Here is a 13,929-nt window from a genome sequence, read left to right on the forward strand (position 1 = left end):
CTATGATTCTATGTCAAGCCAAGGCAAAAGCCTTGGTAGACAAGGATTCCTAAATTTCCCCTTCTGCAAGCAGGAGCCTTGAGTCCCTAGTTGCAAGGAGTCATGCTTCAGATATCTGAAACAGAGTTTGACATATTTCCTACATAGTTGGGCTGCAGACATATAGTTACATTTCCATTTTTTTGCAATTTGTCTGCAATTTGATCAAACTGGAAATCCACTTTATATAAAATTTTCAGATGAAGCTGTTATGCCACAAGATTAATTGCTACCCTATGCTAATTTATAGTAAATGAATTTCAGTTGTGTTTTTGTGGAAGTTGACAAAGGGTTCCAGTTTATAGGTTGGCTGGTACAAATGGAGATCAATGTTCTGAGAAAACAAAGGACCATTAAACAGATTTTTAAGTAGATTCCTCACTATATGATGAATATTTATAACATTTGAAATAGCAGTAACACATTAGCTGTGGTAACTTCTAGTGTGGTGTCCTAATTCTTGTTTGTTGAAAACATGAAGTAGAGCTTGAAGGTCTTTATGGAGTAGAAGCTTGTTTGCGTGCTTACTTGAAGGCCTCTGCTTAGATGCTTTCTCATGGCTCGCCTCCTGTAATACACAGCTTTGACCACAGCAGACAACTGAAGACATAAATCAGAAGAATATTCTCATTAAAATGAAACTAAAATCTGTATACTTAAGGAATACTTTAAAGAGTAGCTTTTTAGTGAGTCAGATAGTGCTAGGGCAAATCTGTCAGAAAGCTGAATGCCATGTGAAAGGTAAGGAGTTAAAGAGAACTAGCTAGCTTTCTTTAATTTTGGTGTTTCTTCCAGCTTGGTATTGATGTGTCAGACTGTGCTGTGCAAAAAAGAACAGGTTTTCTTTTTCTAACAAATCATTCTCTGTTCTTAATGTAAAATGTTAGCATATATTTATGTATAAAATTAACTTGAGTTATCATTTTGTGTATCCAACTTTCTGGCAGGAATCCTATGCTATGTTAAACAAATATGGTCTACTTGTGGCCAAGGAAGAGACAGAGAAGGTGGACACTTTGCACTATACTTGGGAAAAACTGCTAGTCCGTGCAAATGAAGTGCAGAATGAGCTCATTGCTTTGCAGCCAAACTTCAGAGGAGAGCTAATTAGTGCTGTTAAGACTTTTGCTGAGGATTGTGCACAGTTCTATTCTGATTATGATCAGGTAGGTGTTTGTAGTGTATTGTATTAGAGGAATTATTGGGAAGCAGTGGGAGCATGAAATGGCTGTGTAATTGACTAATTAATGAGATGGGTCTCTACTGTCTGAAGAATATGTCTGTTCTTATTACTGTGGTATTTGAGTTTCAGTGCAGGGCAGGATCTAGTAATTTTTTGTATCTGACTAAAGTACATAACGTTAGTAATCAGCTCTTAAGATTAAGACTCAAGAAAATTTGTGATAAACAGCTAGTTAGCATGAGCAAAAGTGAAGATTTGGGTTAATGAGATACTATGTTACGAAGTAAGAAGCATTTTCAGATATTGGGTATAAGTACAAATTACTTAAGCTCTTAAATTCTTTCTCAGTAGACTGAGTCAAGCTGAACCAGTCTTATTTTGTCTTCTAAGTAATGCTGATTGTTACTTAAAAAAGGAGCTACCATAGCCTAAATTTTACAGTATTACAAAAACTTCTATGTTGAAAAGATGATTAATTGCCTTGTTTGTGTTTTGGTATTTGTTTGCTTGTTTCTTTAATACAGTGCTATGTTTGAGTTTAGCATTTAGAAAACTTCTTTTTTTTTTTTTTCTTTTTTGAAAATTTAGGAATTAGAAATAGATTGTAGTTATTTTCACCCTCTAAACTGAGTATTAAATATTTATTTGTTTATTTATTTATTTATTTTAGAACGGGCCAATGGTGATTGGTTTAGAGCCTCAAGAGGCCAGTGACAGGCTTACTATGTTTCAGGTACTGTTAATTCTAAGACATTGCTTAGTGCTTATTGCAAATAAACTGACACCTGAAAACTCTGACAGTGAATCTGAGTAGTTGAACTAATCCATAAGGTTACTGATTGGGCAAAGTCTGTAAAAACTTAATGAAAGCTAGGTTGTTATTTTTTCTATGCATATACAAGAAATGCTGGTTAAAATTAGTTGTTTTAGGAGCTAAAAGAAAGGCTGCAAATGTAATGAGCAATAATTACTACATTAAAGTATCTTGATGAGAGCCTATTCTCAAGTTTAGTCTATTTGGCTATAAACAATTTTGGTGTCTTTCTCTCATTAATACAATTCTGCCCAGTAAAGGTTTCAATTTAATTGATTATTTTTCCTGTTGAAAAGTTTATTTGTACCAGAAGTAATTTCTGTTCCTGTAAAGCCAACTTCTAGTGGCTTACCATTTCCCATAGTACTATTCATTTGACTTCCTACTATGTTCCCTCAGGTATATTGCAATTTACAATAAAATTTTGTTTTTCTTTGTTTCTTTTCGGTAAAAGAATTGCACAGCATACTTGGAGAGGTAGAATTTGTGGCATCCACCTTGCCTTATTTGCAATGTCCTGTTCCACCTTTCCAGTTCAAGCTTAGCCTTTTTTTTTGCTGTCACTGTACCACATGGAGTAAATGCCCTCCCTGTCCATTTTTAAAGATGTGCCTCCAAGCTAACTACAAGTTACTTTTGTCAGGAAAATTGTTGACAGTGTTAATATCTCCAGTGTATCTTTCTAGTATTTACTACGTTTTAAACACTAATGCAGCTCTCAACATAATGCCAGCTCTTGATTAGTTAGTTTTTACATTTTATTTAATGCAATTTTTTTCTTTTCCTTTCTTAGAATCGATTTGATAATCTTTTTCGGAAATACATTACTTACACTGGTGGGGAAGATCTTTTTGGTTTGCCTGGTACTCAGTATCCTCAGCTTCTTGAAATAAAGAAGCAACTGAAGCTGTTACAGAAACTCTATGATCTGTATAACAATGTCATTGACACCATCAGTGGCTACTATGATATTCTTTGGTCAGAATTAGACACTGGAAAGATTAACAGTGAACTTTTGGAGTTTCAGAACAGGTGAGAAATTGCTGCTGTGGTAAAAATGCTTAAAATACTTTTATTACTTCTTAAATATTACTAGAATTGGTTAGTACAAAAATTTATATTTCTGCATGTATTTATTCATTGAAACATGAAAAACATATTTGCATTGAAAAATATATTCATTACCAAATTCATGAAATAAAGGAGCCAGTTTAAACTCTAAAGGTTGAGATTATTGTTCCTTAGAGAGATTCATGGTTATTTTTAAAATGTAGTTAGAATATATATTAAAATTCCTATTTATTTTGTTCATGAAGGACAATTTAAGTTGTTTGTTGTAGTATTATTATTCATGAGAGACAGAGTCACCCTAGATGTCTAAGGCAAGTTAGTGAATTGCTGTCTTACAAAATGGGATGTAATGCATACATAGAAGCCAAACTTTTCATCAAACCAAACATAAAATGATTTAAGGAATTAAACCTGCATGTTCTGAGGAACAGGTTTTTTTCTAGAGCAGTGTATATCATGAACCTCAACAAAAGAGGAAATCAAGATATAAAGCAATTCAGTTGTTTTTGAAGCTTGCTGTGACAAAATGTATTAGAATTATGCAACTATACTCCTTAACAGGAGGCCATAGATCAATGGAATAGAATGGAATCAGACTTCCTCACATTCAGAATCACATATAGAATCTTAAAAAAAGCCAAAACTGTGGTTAAATGGGTAGCAAAGAATACTTAAAACTGTTTGGAAAAGTTTGCATTATTTCTACACAGATGCTGTAAGCTTCCTCGGGGTGTAAAGGAATGGCAGGCCTTTTTTGACTTGAAGAAGATCATAGAGGACTTCAGTGAATGTTGCCCATTGCTTGAACGTTTGTCAAGTAAAGCAATGATGCCTCGACACTGGAAGCAGATTACAGATCTCACTGGACACAACTTCGATGTGGAAAGTGAAACATTCAAACTGAGGAATATAATGGAAGCGCCACTATTAAGATATAAGGAGGAAATAGAGGTATTGTGAAGGAAGAGAAATGGATGCATAAAGCAAAACAATCTGCCAAATAAATAGTATGGGAGTAACCAGTAATAAGAAGGAAAATAGAATATTTCTTAAGAAAGATCAGATAAATGGACTGTCGCTTGAACTTTCTGTATAAAATAATGACACAAATATCTTGTGGTGTTGACTCCTTAAATAATACAACTTGGCCCAGAAGTTAATTTGTGAGGGTGCCTTGCTTTGCAACAATAAATATTTGAAAATTAATCACTCTATAACTCATTTATTCCCCCGAAGCTGGCCATATCATTATGTGGTATACAGTTTATTAGCTATGTTGTTTGTATGTCTGTGGATGTTTCCACTTGATAAATAGTTGCTCTTCAGTCTTACTGGGGTTAAAGGAAATATGAGTTAGGTTTTTATACCAGAGGCTTGAAGCATTCAAAGCTTGTTTGCCATTGTGTTTTTTTAAAAGGATATCTGCATAAGTGCTGTGAAGGAGAGAGACATTGAGCAGAAGTTAAAACAAGTGATAGCTGAATGGGACAATAAAGCATTTATCTTTGCAAACTTTAAAACCCGTGGGGAACTTCTTTTAAGAGGTGACAGTGTATCAGAAACAGTTGCTACCATGGAGGACAGCTTGATGATTCTTGGCTCTCTCATGAATAACAGGTAATAGGAAAAGGGGTGGGGGTAGGGGATAAAAATAGCAGGAAATGTCTTTGTTTTATTGAACAAATCTGTCTTTCACAGAGGAAGAAGAAAATGAACATCTAGATAAAAACTATAAACTTGCTTGTCCTTGAACTGTCCATGGGCTGTTTTTTGTCTGTGTTCTTCCAATAAGTCATTTTGAAAGCATGTGGATGCAGTTCAGACTAGGACAGTGTTAATTAATTCAAGAAAGTGGTGATGAGCATAAAGAGGAACACTGCATGGTTGTGTCAGACATACTACGGGCCCTACAGGCACTGCTACTCTGCCCTCTGTGATAGGTCACTGCCTTGTGCCAAAGCTGCTGAAAATCCTGGCTAAATTGACCTTCAGTTTCTCTGCTTCCATATGCCAAAGCCCACAGATAAAATAAGGAACACAGAACCTGATCATCAGGCAGCAGTTCAAAAGCAAGACTTCGGTTGATAAGGACTTCTTGGAGTCTTGCATCTTTTGAAATGTTCCATAGCCTATTTTTGAAACTACTTTACCTTAAAGTGAAATTGAAATCTTGCTCCTATTCAGCTTGTGTTGAAACAGAGCTGTGCTATGCACCATGTGTATAAAGCAGCAGGTTGGAGCTGGTTTGGTTTATGGCTGCTATCTAGCAGAATTCAGTCAAGTATAGGTTTTTATATGTTCACTTGACAAAGATAAAAGCAGGAAAACTGTTCCTCATGAGTAGTGAGCTAACTTTCAAGAGATGTGTTTCCTTCTTGAAATGAGACATCTTCTTTTTATTTTAGATACAACACACCCTTCAAGACACAGATTCAGAAATGGGTGCACTATCTTTCCAATACAACAGATATAATTGAGAACTGGATGACTGTGCAGAACTTGTGGATATATTTAGAAGCTGTTTTTGTTGGCGGTGACATAGCAAAGCAGCTTCCAAAGGTTTTCAGACATGCTTTTTAAATTTTTGGTTTTCTACATTTTAAGAATAAAACTTAACTGTGATGTCATAATTGATGCAGTAATATAAACTTAATTTTTTTGGTACTTACCAAAACTAGAGTTAGTAAGAAATTAGGTAAACAGTGCCAACAGCAGTATTGTGTTATGAAGAATAATAAACTTGTGTGAGCTAGTTGATTTCTATTTCTAGATTGCAAAATTGTTAACCAATATGTGTTTCACTATTACACCTAGCAGTAGCCTAGCCTAGTCAGGCTAGCTTTTTAGTACCTACCACTAGTCTAGTAGCATGTGCAGTTTTGCTGGGAATCCTTATCTTAAACCTTCTTACATAGCTTTTAAAATTAAAAATTAACTTATAGGTTTAGAAAATAATTTCAAATTTGAAGCATACAATTAAAGCATAATGATTTTTCTGTCTTTTTCTCTAAGAATGGTTGAAAGAGAAAGTAGGAGGGTTGACAGTCAAGTATAAAATAAGGTGTACTGTGTAAGCAGAGAGACCTGTGTAAATGGCAAAATCTGCATTTTTCTAAGCTGAGAAATCATTAGAATTTGGACACAGGGTTACTATTAAGATGACTACTGGATGCCAATTCTACAGGAAGTGCCATTTACCTCTTCTCTGTTCCTTCTTCCATCTCTTCTCTTCTACATTTACTGTCATTCCTCAACAGGAAGCAAAGCGTTTCTCTAACATTGATAAATCCTGGGTGAGGATCATGACCCGAGCTCATGAAACACCTAATGTTGTTCAGTGCTGTGTTGGAGATGAAATTATGGGACAGTTACTACCACATTTACTAGAACAGCTTGAAATCTGTCAGAAATCACTCACGGGGTAAGATCACTATGAGACCACAGTATTGGACAGCTGGTTGTGACTTGTGTAGTTAGGGAAAGCGCAATTGCTTGAGAGCTGTCCTATGGACTTTGCAAAGATCATGTTCTGGTTCTACTATGAATTCAGTTGAACTAAGCAAACAAGCTAGCAGGGTGATGCAACATCTTCAATTGCTTCATTGCTTGCAACTCACTTGTAAGTGTTTGATTTGTGACTAAGCTGTCACTCATTGTCTACCTCTCTCAAAGCCAAAGCTTCTTTTAGCCTAGTTTCATTCCAGAAAGCAGTCTAGATGTGTGTGTCTTCTTCAGACTTTTAACAAAGCTGTGAGTAATTCAACCTGAGAGACCTAAATAGCAAGAAACAGACTTAATGTAAAAATATTTTACTTTGGTTCAATTTATTTTGTTTTTTACTAGTGCTTATATTATATAAAATAGTAAAACTTTTCAGTGATAGGCCTTTGGATGCTAAAAGAGTAGGCTTAAAGCAGGTGAATAGCATGAAGGTGTGATGGATAAGAATTGTCATTGCCACTGCTAAAAATTGCAATACGTTGTGACAAATGCCACCTTGATAAAGAATGTATAAACTAACCTAATTCACTTACCACCTCCCTCTCCCTCATATACTTTTTTAAAAAAATGTAGGTATCTGGAGAAAAAGCGCCTCCTATTTCCACGATTCTTCTTTGTGTCAGATCCTGCTCTCCTGGAAATTCTTGGCCAGGCATCAGACTGTCACAATATCCAGGCACATCTGCTGAATGTTTTTGACAACATTAAAAGTGTCAGTTTCCATGAAAGGGTATGTACTGCCCACACCTCCATGTTACATTCTTTCAAATTAACAATGCATGATACTTGTTAGATAGGAAGCTACCAGGGTGCATTCAGCTGTTTTGCCCAATTCATCAATTATTTGATGCTACATGGGCTTTCTTCATTTAAGATTTAGTTTCATATCCTCATTTACCTAATAGGAAAACTCTACATGGAATTGCAAAACAAACAGGTTTCAGGAAAAAACCATCCAGGTCCTGAACTTCTTTCTGTGGTTTAATATAAGCTATCATCCTCTATGGATAAGTTTCTGATTGCTTATGAGTGTATTTGTATCTTTAGATTGCCTGTATCTGTGCTTCTTTGTTCATTTTTTTGCTTTTAAGAAAAAAGAAAAGTATATGTAGTCTGTCATCAAAAGTATATGTAGTCTGTCACCTGTTTCTGAATTGTCCGTAATATTCCCTCAAACACAGTGTTTTGAGTAACAGTATTCTCATATCCTTTATAAGAACAAACAGCAACACATTTTTATTTCCTATGTATGTATACCTTTCCTTAGAATTCACTGCATTCCTGTGCATTTAAAAGTCTTTTGGATGACCATGCTCCTTAACTTCTGTGGTTTTTTTGTTTGGAAGGCTGTAAACTTTGTTAGGATGTTAACCCACCAGTAGTGGGGAAAGTTTTTCTTTATTGTGACTGGAAAGTTGATGCTGTCATTGAAACTTAAATGAAATTCAGGACTTGTCAGTGTGTTGGAGTTTGTCTCCTTGTTCAGATAACAGTGTTTTGTTTAAAGCTTTTCTGCACACCAAAATAAATTATTTAATTCTTTTTATATTTCACTCAACAGATTGGTATAATTTATTAGTTGCCTAAATAAGTTTAATGTGATGGCAGGAAAATCAGACAGTTATGGTAACGATAACAACAAATCTGTAAATAAAAAATTGTTCTTTCTTTGCTTTTTATTAGATATATGATTGCATATTGTCGATTAGTTCACGAGAGGGTGAGACTGTAGCACTTACTACACCTGTAATGGCTGAAGGTAATGTGGAAGTTTGGCTCAATTCTCTGTTGAAGGAGTCCCAGCTGTCACTGCATCATGTTATTCGTCAGGCAGCTGAACATATCCAGGAAACTGGTTTCCAGCTGCCTGAATTTCTGTCTACTTACCCAGCCCAGGTAACGTCATTATTAAATCAATGAACGATTGTTCACAGATACATGGTGCATTTATGTTTTTTTCTTGTCTTTGTGATCCAGCCAGTGCAATAAATGCCAACCTGATGTTTAACTTTATATTAGTCACCTCTGTCTTTTAATTTATACTTTATTTCTGAAACCAAAAGAAGAAATCCTACCCTGAAGCTCTTAGAATCATAGAATATGCTGAGTTGGAAGGGACCCATCAGGATCATCAAGTCCAACTCCTGTCCCTATGTAGGGCACCCCAAGAATCACACCATGTGCCTGAGAACATCATCCAAACATTTATTGAACTCAGGCAGGCTTGTCGTTGTGACAACTTCCCTGGGGAGCTTGTTCCAGTGCTCAATCACCCTCTGGTAAATTTTCCTGATGTCCAACCTAAACCTCCCCTGATTCAGCTGCCTGCCTTTTCCCTGAGTCCTGTTGTTGGTCACAGGAGTGAAGTGATCAGTACCTGCTCCATCTCTTCCCCTCATGAGGAAGCCATAGACTGCAATGAGGTCATCCCTCAGCCTCCTCTTTTTCAAGATGAATAATCCAAGTGACTTCAGCTGCTCCTCATAAGTCATCCCATCCAGACCCTTCACCTTCCTTGTGACTCTCCTTTGGACACTTACCAATAGCTTGATGTCCTTTTGTGGTGCCCATGTTCAAAACCAGTGCTGAATACAAAACTGCAATGGAGTTATCACTATTTCTTTACAACCTTAACACTTGACTTCTGAAGGAAAAGTAGTAAAGTTGTATGTTTGTTTATATACTCAGGGAAACATACATCGCTTAAGATTTGGAGCTGAGTGAAAATTATTTTCTTGATAGAAGCTTCTTCACTTGTGATCAGGAATATTGTTGGAGAGGCAATAAAGTGTTTGTGAATGACTGAAAAAAGATTTTAAATTGAAGCATTGATTGTTCACTGATTAGTTATTATTATGTATAAAGTGTATTAATTATATAGTGTATATATAAATATATATAGTAACTTATATTGAACAGTTCTATCAACAGTGCACTGTAAGCAGTATCTGCAAAGCTGAAGTGTGGACTTAACTATGCATTTATGAATGGAGTTGGGACACCTAAAACAAATGCATGGGTTGAATGATCTCTATTCAGAAGCATGGAAAAATTATTTTATACAAGTAGTAGGAGAACAATTTATTTAGTTTATCTGTGTCTGTACCTTTTGGGTTAAAGAGAGAAGATTATGAAGCACATACTTTTATATTTCCCAAGGTTGGGTTGTTGGGCATCCAGATGATTTGGACAAGAGACTCAGAAGAAGCTTTGACTAATGCTAAGTATGATAAAAAAATTATGCGAAAGACAAACCAGTATTTCCTGGATCTTCTAAACATGCTTATAGATATGACAACAAAAGAACTTACCCCAGTTGAGCGAGTTAAATACGAGACGTTAATCACTATTCATGTGCATCAGAGAGACATTTTTGATGGTCTGGTAAGTACTGAAAAATGTACAGTCAGTTATGAGGTAGTTTCCATATGAAACAATGTGACAAGTAGAAAATAATACAGTACCTGTACTATGGACTCTTAAACTAAAGATTTAATTTCAGGACTGTAATGATAATGAGATCTGGGGTGTTACAAAAATGCTAATTTATTTCAATCCACGTCTTAATTTTCCTTCAAGTAATTAAGTGGTTTTTTTTTCACCATAAGCAACAGCAAAATTTTAGGATGCTCTCTGTTGACCCACTTAAGATAGAGACCTCTGCTGCATAATCAGTTAGGGACTTCTTTTTCCTCATGCATTGTGTTGCAAGTAATTGTCCTTTCTCTGGACTACATTTTGAGTCTTGAGAATAAATAGACTGAATGTAGAGTTACAGTACAAAAAAATGTTTGAGTTTGGTTGAAGCTGCTATCCTCTCTGTTCTAGTTTCAATAACATACCTAATTATTATTTAGAGATTTATTTAGTAATTTCACACCTTCTCATACTGCCTCAGGATACTAAAATTAGGAAAATGAAAGCATTTACTGCTTAAACAATCAAACTTAAAAGCTAACATACTCTTTTACCTATAGGAAGCTCTGGACCTGACACTGAAATTAAGCTGACTGAGAAAAGAACTCCTGAGTTTTAACCCATTGCTGATAGGCAGGCACCCGAATTTTCATTGTAGAACCATTTGTTTCTAGTTATAATAATCTTAAGTAAATTTTAAGTTGTAGATACAACTTGCACTGCATCTTCTTTAGTAGTTTTAATATTCGATTGGTCAACTTTGAATTACTCCCAGCTGTTGAATTTCTTAACTAATCTCTGCACTGTGACGCTGTTGTGAAATACCTTTTTTCCAATTTGCATGTGGCTTAATACAATCCTAGTTCCTTTTTATTATAATGAAGTGTCACATTATGTTTTTCTTACTCATACATAAAAATAAAATGGTAGAGATGAATCATAGAAAGAACAGTTTTGATGTTAGCTGAACTTAATGATTTTTGTTTGAGGCTTATGAACTGTTCATTTATTTTTAGAGTTTTGAGATACCCTTCTAGAAAAGTCTGAAATTCCTTTGCCTTAGTGTGGGTTTCAGGGTCAGCAATAACACATAAGCAATTTTTTTTTTTGTAAAAATCAAGCTAGGGTCTTCACTATTCTTGTGTTCCTAGCTGTTCTTTATGTCTTTATTGTGATTGCAGTGCTGCCTTAGCAGTGCTACTTAGATGAGATAGTATTAATGCAAAAATAAATGTTAACCATTAATACCACCTTTTCGCTCCCCCCTCTTTTCTTAGTGTTGCATGCATATCAAGAGCCCTACAGATTTCGAGTGGCTGAAACAGTGTAGATTTTATTTTGATGAAGACTCTGACAAAATGATGATTAAGATCACTGATGTGGGTTTTACATACCAGAATGAATTCTTGGGCTGTACTGACAGGCTTGTCATAACACCTCTTACAGACAGGTGAAAAAGACTGATTTTATTCCTTTTTTCTTTGACACCAAACCTAGGCTTTTACAAAAGCAATTTAGTAATTTCTGTTGAATGCAAAATAGGTCTCTGTAGAGTGTGTCCTTCACAGTCTTATCAAAGTAATTTTACATGGAATACATGTGTTTTTGTTTCTGTGCATCACGATATAAATAATTTCTAGCTTAATTTCTGCCACATACTTGCATGATCCCCCCATACATGATGTATGCTACTTTGATTCTCATGTATGTGAGGCTACTATACCTGAGAATTGGGTACATCCAACAGATACACGATGCAGAGAGAGGCACAGGACAAAAATAAGTGTTTATGGGAAAGCTAATGAAAACAGCTAAGGAAGACTAGACAAGAAAATAAATTTTATTCAGCTTCAATAGATTTGAGATTTTTGATATAGATGTATGTTGAAAAAATTGCAGTTGTATTAATGGAGAGGTGTACCTACCTAACTGGAATAATGCAAAGAATGCTCTAGGAGCTGTTACTGACAGAATAAGGTAATTAGGTAGGTCTCTATATTTTTTTTAGCTGTTCCATACAGAAAATTTTAGAGCTTCCCTTTAGATATGACTATTAGCTGGTGTTTTACTGTTTACACATAGAAGTTTCATTTATGAAAATGGGAAGCGTATATGATCAATGTTTAAAGGTGGATGATAAAGGAAATGTCATCTGTCCTCAATATTGTACTCTACATCAGAATGTAGTTCAGAACTACTCCAGTTAAGGTAATTCAGGAACTAAGTCAAACAAACTAGATTAGGCAGCATCTCTGTATCTGTTTTCTTCACTTTTTGTCATCTTTCAGGCTGTTGAGTATTGAGGATTATCCATTCTTCCACTTTATGTATGAGGAGTCAGATCTTAATATTACCTGCACCAGAAGCTGAGTGAACAGTTTTTGTTCTTACTGATTTAAATTGTAATTAGAGGTGTGTCATTTCAGCAGTTTTCTTTTTCTCCTTAAATCAGACGTTCTTTGTGTAACACAGCTGAGTAAGTTACTCTGGCGCTATACAGAAAATGGTGTGCTATAGCCTATTAAGTGATGATAGCCTGTTGCATTTTAGGTGTTATATCACTTTGGCTCAAGCTTTAGGCATGAACATGGGTGGAGCACCTGTGGGACCTGCAGGAACTGGAAAAACAGAAACCATCAAAGACATGGGTCGGTGCCTTGGAAAATATGTAGTGGTCTTCAACTGTTCAGACCAGATGGATTTCCGAGGACTAGGGAGGATCTTCAAAGGTAAGATGTGGAGCAAAGGTAATATGCTGGCCAAATGGGTCAACTGGGTTCTGGGGTGCATTAAGTACTGTATAACTAACCTGCCAAAATAAGTGATTGTTCCACTATACTCAGCATTGGAGTGGCCTCACCTCAAGTAAAGTGTGCAGTTTTGGGGTCAACAATGTAAGAAGTACATAAAAATATTAGAACATGTCCAAAGGAGAGCAACAAAGATGGTGAAAGAGCTAGAGGGCATGACTGATGAGGGATGGCTGAGTACAAACAGGTTTGTTGAGCTTAGAGAAAAGGAGACTGAGGGGTGTTCTCATTGCTGTCTATGTCATGAATGGAAGCAAAAAGGGAGGTGCTGATGTCTTCTTTCTGGCGCTTGGTGATAGAACATGAGGGAATGGCTTAAAGCTGAGTCAGGTAAATTTCAGTTTAGATATTCAGAATTCACTGAGAGCATGGACAAGCATTGGGACAATCAGGAGTAGCCAGGGCCCCATGTCTGTTTGTGTTCAAGTAATTTTTGGACTTGACATACAAGGTTTAACTTTTATGTAGCCCTGTGCAGAGTCAGGGGTTGCACTTTATGATCCTTATGACTCCTTTACAAGTCACCATATTCTGTGATTATATGATTCTATGGACTATGTGAAAATTAAATATGAACATCTTTGTAAAACAAGGTCAACAAATAATCAGCAGGTGGTTTTGTCTTTTAATAAATTCAACTAATTAATATCTTATTATGAATGTAAAATACATTTGCAACACTACCTCCAAGAAATAGAAATGTCTTAAAGCATAAAACAGTTTATGAAAGGATACATACAGACTCTTAAAATAATCAAGAAGGACTGCCAGTACAAAAAGAAAAAGATGTGAAATGTATTGCTGAACTGGCAGAATGTGTTTGTTTCTGATTCCAGTATTTTGCCTTCTTCAAATAAAAAAGTTCTTATCAGTTGAAGGATTTGTATGAATAATGGTGTATACGTTAAAAACCATTAGCACAGTTCACTAGAGTTGGATGTAAACTTTTTTTTTAGAAATCTGAAATTGATACCTGTCAGTCATGGCAAATGTCAAGTTAGAGATCAAGTGGAGGACGTGACTATTTTGTTGTTGCAAGTGACTGTGTTGATTTTATTTTTGTTTTCCCTGAAATATCTGAGGAAGAATGCAGT

General features: G+C 35.6%; 1 protein-coding gene across 1 annotated transcript in view; it reads left to right on the forward strand.

Annotated features, from left to right (window-relative positions):
• Positions 1-13,929, forward strand: part of DNAH5 (dynein, axonemal, heavy chain 5) — a 113,720-nt gene that overhangs the window by 39,281 nt on the left and 60,510 nt on the right. Inside the window, exons 25-36 of the mRNA XM_010005105.1 lie at positions 987-1,205; positions 1,893-1,955; positions 2,830-3,068; positions 3,818-4,058; positions 4,525-4,724; positions 5,513-5,666; positions 6,365-6,528; positions 7,182-7,338; positions 8,292-8,504; positions 9,768-9,992; positions 11,303-11,475; positions 12,576-12,754. Of these exons, the coding sequence (XP_010003407.1) occupies positions 987-1,205; positions 1,893-1,955; positions 2,830-3,068; positions 3,818-4,058; positions 4,525-4,724; positions 5,513-5,666; positions 6,365-6,528; positions 7,182-7,338; positions 8,292-8,504; positions 9,768-9,992; positions 11,303-11,475; positions 12,576-12,754 (2,227 nt within the window). The remainder of the gene's footprint in view (positions 1-986; positions 1,206-1,892; positions 1,956-2,829; positions 3,069-3,817; positions 4,059-4,524; positions 4,725-5,512; positions 5,667-6,364; positions 6,529-7,181; positions 7,339-8,291; positions 8,505-9,767; positions 9,993-11,302; positions 11,476-12,575; positions 12,755-13,929) is intronic.

The sequence above is a fragment of the Chaetura pelagica genome, unplaced genomic scaffold, assembly GCF_000747805.2.
Source record: "Chaetura pelagica isolate M959 unplaced genomic scaffold, ChaPel_1.0 scaffold219, whole genome shotgun sequence".
NCBI classification, from domain to species: Eukaryota; Metazoa; Chordata; class Aves; order Apodiformes; family Apodidae; genus Chaetura; species Chaetura pelagica.